This window comes from Anguilla anguilla, chromosome 7 (assembly GCF_013347855.1).
Source record: "Anguilla anguilla isolate fAngAng1 chromosome 7, fAngAng1.pri, whole genome shotgun sequence".
Classification (NCBI taxonomy): Eukaryota; Metazoa; Chordata; class Actinopteri; order Anguilliformes; family Anguillidae; genus Anguilla; species Anguilla anguilla.
Genome location: NC_049207.1, coordinates 41,752,996 through 41,760,863, shown reverse-complemented (window position 1 = coordinate 41,760,863; position 7,868 = coordinate 41,752,996). Strand labels below are relative to the sequence as shown.

At 39.4% G+C, this 7,868-nt stretch overlaps 1 protein-coding gene across 1 annotated transcript; it reads right to left on the bottom strand.

Annotated features, from left to right (window-relative positions):
- Window positions 1–3,012: 3,012 nt before the first annotated feature.
- Window positions 3,013–7,542, bottom strand: si:ch211-175m2.5 (uncharacterized protein LOC568697 homolog). Its single transcript, XM_035427287.1, has 5 exons — window positions 7,385–7,542; window positions 5,757–5,927; window positions 5,342–5,441; window positions 4,998–5,128; window positions 3,013–4,242 (listed from the first exon to the last, which is right to left on the bottom strand). The coding sequence occupies exons 1-5, from the start codon at window positions 7,439–7,441 to the stop codon at window positions 3,946–3,948; spliced, it is 756 nt and encodes a 251-aa protein (XP_035283178.1). The 5' UTR covers window positions 7,442–7,542; the 3' UTR covers window positions 3,013–3,945.
- Between the last annotated feature and the right edge of the window lie 326 nt (window positions 7,543–7,868).

Below are 7,868 nucleotides of genomic sequence, written 5' to 3'. Positions count from 1 at the left end.
AAACCATTATTCAGTAGAAAATAATTACTGCAAGATGCCAGATGTACCAATTTGGGTAGGGTTCAAATGAAAATGATACAGAGCTTGTGTATTGAGCATATTTTGATCATGTTTAAATAGCTTTTCTCTTTACGAACCATCAAGTGTAAATGGACAGCGCACAGACTGTACGTTAGGCTTCTTTATTGGGAAAGAGCAATGCTTCCTCCTGGTGGGCACATTTGTGAATGACATTGATCCTGAAAAGACAGGTTGTAGTGGTGCAGCCGGATTAAAAATAATGCTGTATAATCTGTAACACTGGATATGTTAATCCTAAAAGATACTCGTTAGTGAGAGATACACTCCAATTGGTGCCAGCTCTCCTGCAATACCTAGTGGCTATACTCTAGTAATTCCGCTTTAGGTTTTTGCAGACAAATAACTCCTAAATAGCAGTAATGTAAATCTAATGTAGTAGTTGCAGATGAGTGTATTAAAGGAGAACACAAATGTGGCAGGTGATATAATGGTATGCAAAGAGTGCAGCTGACAATTTCAAATTGGGGAGAACAAAAATTGAAGCACCTGGAATTTGAAAAAAAAAAAAAAAAAAAAAAAAAAAGTAAAACAAGTAAATATCCAAGAGTTTTCAAACTACAGGCTATAGTCTCTATATATAGCTAATATCTAAACTCAATTATGGGGAAAATGCCCCCTTGATTAAACCTTCCCTATATCCCTACAGAACATGTCACTGTCTCAGTACAACATTACCTGGGGATAAATGGGGTGCCATGTGTACTCAATATCACAATAGCATAGCAATAAATACTGTTCTAATTAGACTTGCTTAATAAACCATCCTAAGATCTCCAGAGAATGTTGCATTACATACACAAGCATACACAAAAGGGCACATGTGCCCACAAAAATACACACAAATAAATACAAATGCACATACACACAGAGGCACTCAGACATGGACAAGCATAAAATAAAGCTTGATAGAATTACCGTGTACATTTTGATAAACAAACATGAGCTTTAGACTCATATCACTTTCTAAGTTAAATTGTTGGACAAAAATTCAGATTTTCACTGTTCCAACTCGTAGGGTTTGGGAGTCAAACAGCTTGATAACTGTGTCAATGTACCTGGGACATGAAATTGCCGTAATATTCAATTTTTAAATGAAGAAAAACTAAGGAAATGCAGCCCTCTACTGGACACATGAATACAGTTCCACGATTTTCCAGACAGAAGAGAAGTCTAGTGCTTATAGGTCCTCAGCTGAAATCTGTGCAACCTTTATCCTTCAGCATAATGGACAGTGAAACTTGAATGCAAGTGCCAGAGAGCATTTACTGGGAATGTGGAAAGTGCTGTAATTGGCTAGCTCTGGGTTCTTTAAGCAACCGCACAATTAAAGTGGCAAAAGTAATTCAGAGGCCACTTTTTAATCTGTGAACAAAACAAGATTAAATCAAAATTCTGAAGCAGTGTTCTAGAACGCCATTGCTTTCTAGTACTGATTGTTACAGCAGCATTATAATGTCCGGTTAAGAACTTTCTAATCAATTACTTGTGAACTTACACTTTAAAGGGTTAAACAGATGAAGCATTATGTACAGATCTCTCAGACCAAACAAATTTCTTAGCCATACACCACTGAATGTATAAAACACAACAATACCAAAACTGTTTTTTTGTAAAAGACAGTAGTATGCTAAGAGTCTGAAGGAATTTTAGACTGTACATAATGCATATGCATGTTGATGACAAACTGCAATACACGGATCATTGGCCATTTCACAGTGTAATCTGGAATAAAGCAATGCTTTTGTTTAGTAGTGAATTGATCGTTTGAAAATGTAACATGTCAGACTGAATGAAATATTTTACAGAAGTTTTATTTTTTTATCACCCTGAATGATACAATTTACATTGCATAGCAGTCTGATCTGTTCAGAAATGTGCTATTGGAAAAAAAAAAAAAGAAAAGCATGACAAATACAAAAGTAACTCAACTGCTGCGAAAAAATAATTATTTATAGTTGAATTGAGGCAGAAGGAACACATGGATAGAGATGATTTCTGACTTTTCATTTTTTATGTTAAAATGTCAACAAGAATCATTGTTAGTATAAATGTTTTCCTACTAAAAATGTTTTGGCAGTAAAGTACAGACACTACTCATTCAGGAAGGTGACAACAAAACAATGAAAAAACAACTGTGACCCTTTTCAAAATACATAAAAACTGCTAAACCCTATCTTCTGTTTATTTAGCACTACTGTAACCTTATAGCAGCTAACACAAATTTGCCACTCCAAACCTCTGACTGGTAATCTGCCAAGGCCCATTCTGCCAACCGCAGTAAGTTCTTCACATATCCATAGAGATTCATGCATGTTGTCTTAACATGTTTCTCTAGGCCTTTAATTCAACCAGACAGGTTTTTCAGTAAATAAAACATATTACTCATTTGGCAAAAGTCTTACACTATTACGCAGCACACCTTCTGAAAGCTAATGCAGCATGTATTTGTAAAAAAAAGGGACATGTCCCTACTTTGTTTCAATTCAGAGCATGGGTTAAACTAAAGCCTTCATTTTCTATTCAGACAGACTACTTTTCCAATTTGGGTAACCTAGCCCTTGTCCAAACCATACAAGCATCTAGGGTATGCGTTGAAACCCCCAGGTATACACACGCATTGCAGCACACCGCGGGAGCCCCCCTACACGAAAACAAGAACACACGTCAAAGAGCTCTTGGTAAACCTCTTCAGACAATGACCACATTGACACAAAAAAAAAAAAAAAAAAAAACCTGCTTCACAGGATTCCTTTATCACAGCTGAACTCAGGACGTAATGGATCTCATTCACAAAACATGCATACAATCGGATTTGATTGTAAATTGTGTTCAATCCTACAAACATTTTGGAATTTTTTAAATCTAAATTTGTTCTTTGGCACGATCAAAATCTAAATAGGTTGGAAACACGCGTAAAGGCATATAACTCTGAACAAGTTTCAATTTTAAATCTTTATTATTTATGCAAAATCTATTTATTGTCATCCTCATGTCAACAACAAAACATTTATCAGTACAATTATAGGCCTAAATTTTCATTTCTTTTGGTTTAATTCGTTTTTTTCAAAAAACTTTTTTATTTTTATTTCAGCCTTCTGAACCTTGTTGAGAACATACGTAATTAATTTGTGTTTACTGATAAAAGTGACTGATGATGACGAATAATCATAATATCAATTATTTTTGTATAACGCTTTTTACAGAAAGCCGCTTTACAGAGTAGCAGAAAGAGGGCAAGAATATTATGATATATAAAGACACACAAGTGCACAGTCAAACCCAGCACTTAGCAATGACGTATTCGCTGCTTTTCAATTACTTGGCTAATCGTGGCTATGGGACAGAGCATGTCCTTAGGTATCACATAAATATGTTTGCAAAAACCAATGAATGGCTGATGTTTGCACACAACCCTGAATTCAGCATACCTGTTATGGGATTGTTAGTGTAATTCCTTATGCTAATCAATATGAAGAGGCATCTGCATCCAATTTAAGATCAACTGCCATTCATCATCCGACAGACCTGGAAAATGTAAAAATGTGAAGCTGTGCACATAATCATGAATTCCACGTTGGTTTTTTCGTAGGAACTTTTCTTAAGAACAAAAGTAAGAAGAATTTAAGAATTTTTTGGTCAATGACACCCAATCCCTCCATGACTTGATAATACATTTTAAGTTAATGAATGTGCAGGCTTTGTGTGTGAAACGGAAAATAAGTCAAATCAAATGTTATTTTTAACGTACTGATCATGTTGCAGAAAACATCCCTAGGTGACCTTTGAGCTCAGAAACATAGCAGAGAAGGTGTTCAGGTCACGTATGCGGACGGGAGGAGGGTCCCCGGCTCCCAGACCGTAAGATCAGTCACCCTCGCCCCGGCCCTCGCCCCCGGCCTTGCCCTTGTCCCGCGGCACGCGGCCCAGGCTGTAGAACTCGGTGTTGGGCCGCATGTCGGTGAGGTGCGCCAGGCGGTTGGACATGGCGAAGAAGGAGGTGACGGCGGCGATGTCCCACGCGTCCTCGCGGTCGAAGCCGTGCGCCTCCAGGGCCTGGAAGTGGCTGTCCTTGATGGTGTCGCTGCGGCATATGGCCAGGGCAAAGTCCAGCATGGCCCTCTCCCTGGCGCTAAGCTGTGCGTTCTCGTAGTTCACTATCACCTGCCAACAGGGGGAGCCACAGAGTCAGCTACTTCCTTTTCGCCTACTCCAGAGACCAGGATAGCTAATAAACTGACCTCCTGGAGGGCCACTTGTGTCCTGTTTTATTTTCTTTCTCACTCCACCCTAATCTTAAGAACTTCAGTTCACTAATAATATATCGCTTTGTTTTCAGCATGTAGAGATTATGGCATTTTTATACATAGCTGTATAAAAAGTGTACAGAAGCAATGAAGTGTGCTACAATTCTGAAGTGCACAAGTTCACCACTAGGCCTCCAAATTGATCCCTGACATACTGCTAAGGCGACATACTACATACTCCAACAAATTGGAATTTTTGAAAGCCAAAAGCTGCAAAATTCATGACCGGCCATGTCATTCTCCCGATCAGAATCCAACAGAACATATGCTGAAGAGAAAACTTCAGGCAACTAGCCCCTGAAACAAGCAGGGACTGAAGCTGGCTGCAGTACAGGCCTAGAAGAGCATCACCAGAGAAGAAACAAACAGTATGGTGTCCTGAAATGTATAGAAAGTGATGTAATCTCTACATGGCAAAACCAAAGTCCACAAAAATACCCTTAAATAAAGGTTGAGAATGTGCACTTTAACGATGTGAATTGTTTAATTACAAATCAACAATTGCGGAGTACAAGGCCAAATCAAGAAACATGTGAGCGTTGCCATGGAGACTTGAACATGTCCACGCCACTAAATGAACGATCTGTTAAATAACGGCGTGTGTGGGATCACCTGGTCAGCTAGCGTAGGGTTCTTGGAGTAGATGCGGTGCAGGGCGCTGTGTGAGACCACGCAGTACAGGCAGCGGTTGTGGATGCTGGTCGCCACGACGATGAGCTCCCGGTCTGCTTTAGTCAATTTGCCTGGGGAACAGATAGATATACTACTACATAGATACCAGCAACAAAGCAGATAATAATGCCATAAATCCTACTGCAAATAACACCGTTTTAATCCTGTACCACAGCTTTTTATTGGCCAAATCCTGCCTCTGTGGTACTAGCCTATTATATCCAAGCATTTTTTGCAGATGTGAACATAAAGTTCCTTGTTGCCTGGAAAACACTCTTGCCTACCTGTTTCCTTGTTCATCAGGTCGTTGTAGTAGGCGAAAAATGCTCGAAACTCTGAAGGCCGATGAGCGAGTACCTTGAACACATTGGGCAAAAACCCACCCTGGGAAAATTTTAGCCAGAATTACGTTTTATATCAATGGTTCAGTTGGCATGAAAAGCTACCCTGATAGCAACTGGCCACAAGTTTATTAGCAAAGCCTGTCCCTGGACGTTAGCTGGTCTTGCATCACATCTCACATCAGTCTCAACCTGGTCAGGCCAATGGGATCATAATGTCACAAACCTGACATTTGAGGCTATTGCAACCCTTTGACCTTGAGAATATCTTCACCATGTTCTTGTATGCACCTGAACAACAAATTAACAGTATGCACACACCAGATGAACACATGTACACAAGCCAAAGATCTCTAACCTTGGTCTCCACCTCTTCCATCAGTTCTACAATATCGTAGGGAAGATCCTTCTTGTAAGGAATGGGATATCTGCTGATTTGTTCCGAGGAGTCATCAGAGAACTGTTTCCAGGTCACAGTGGAGGTCAAGGCTCCTGTGCGCTGGCATTTTCCCACTAAACTAAGCCTGGACTAAAAAAAAAAATTGCATGATTGAAATATATTAGCAAAAGCATCTGGCTTGACAACTTTGCCTTAATCCATGGCAATTTGCTTTATTTACCGTTCACAAATTAACCATGCAGTTTTCAAAACATGTAACAACAGCACCCCAACCATAAACGGCACCTCTCTAATCTCTTAATCACTATCCAATGATGATTAAGCTGCATACTACTGCAATATGATTTGTTACAACAAGAGCAACAACAATAATGCAATTGTTATTATAATTATTATTATTACCATCATTGTTATTGTTCAAAATAAACACATGAAACAACCTTGTTGGTGGTAAGTAGCAGCCCACAGCATAATCTGCTAGCTAGCAAACTAACTAATTGCCATAACATTTTTCTATAGGATCCGGGCTCCTAAACAAATTCCCACAGACTGCGGAGGGAATTCACAAATAAGGTGCTGTCCTATTATCATGCATAAAAAAAAAAAAAAGAAGAAAAAAAAAAGAAAACATCTTTGCCTGTGCGGTCTCACCCAAAAACATGGCTGAGGCTCACTTCAGTTTCCTTATGTACCAACTGTGGATTCTCCCCTGAATTCTATGATGGTGTGGTGATGGGATGTCGATCCTTACATCATACGATAGGTCTACTACTTGGATAAACTCTTTTGGATTAAGGGAACTTTCACTTCGACAAGGTGGACCTTGCAAAGTTTTATCAGTCCACTAATAGGCTATAGCATACTTTCTTAAAATAAGAGTGTACTTGATTCACTTTTGAACCATTATACACATCAGGAAAATACACCCGGGCTTACACTTGAACTTCTTTGCAACATTTAGTAGCCTACATCAAGTAGCTATACTCACACAGGCTGCAGACATTGTACTAAAATACTCAACTAGTAGTAAACCAATTTAATCCCAAAATTGTCAGTGTCAGGCTATATTTAAAGCTGGGGTCTATATTTAAAGTTCACGTGTAGTCCATAGTTTTTCCTTTCTCTTCTTTATTGCTTGTGTGTATATTGCTTCTGTGCTGCGGCGGAAACTGCGACAGATTTACTCATAAAGTAAAGCATTCCTTACGGTAAGAGGAAATTTGGGGTAAATGTAACTTGACAAGCTGCCACTGAAATGCAAAAAAAAAAAAAAAAAAAAAAAAAACCCGCAGTGCAAAGCTAACGCAACATAAGCCAAATGCTCCACAGACACGCCAGTCACCCTAATCGTTGTCAGCTAGTATAGTTAAATACAGTAATAGTTAGACCATGCTAGCCAGCAAACGCAAATCCAGCAGAACTTCAGTGGTTCAGTTCTCGAGCGTGTTAGTTTTGCTGACACACAGTACACACACGAACAACTGCAACTAACAACAGGCGACACAACTCCATTCCGGAAAAAGAAGAATAAAAAAGCTCTGGCGGAAATTATCGTCAGCGAGCAGTCTATTGCAGAAAACACTTACAAGTACCGCAAACGCGGGACGATGAATCAATTTCAAAACACCAGCACCGCAAGCCATATTTCAGGTTAGAAAAAGGTTGTTTATGGTCGTTTTACTCGAACCCTTCAGCCAACTTCTTCCTGGTTCGCGAAGACCCAACCAATGTTCACGGTTTCTGGCACACCCCCAATTTCAGTCCACTGACCCGCCCATCTTCAGTGCGAAGCCAAAGATGGTGGAGAACACAACAAGATGCACGTAATGACGGAAATCAACGGAGAATGGTGTCCGTAGACTGTTCTGACGTTGTTCGCTCGGGGAACTAAATGGGTTCAGACTATTTAATATTCTAATCTTTTTTGAGACCTAACTGGAAAGCCTGCTAGCTAGGCCTACTGATGCATTGTATTCCAATATGCCAGTATTAACAAATTAAGTTATTAAATCTCACTAGGTAATTTTCCAAACCAATTTCATAAATATGTTAAAGAAAGGACCGTGGTGA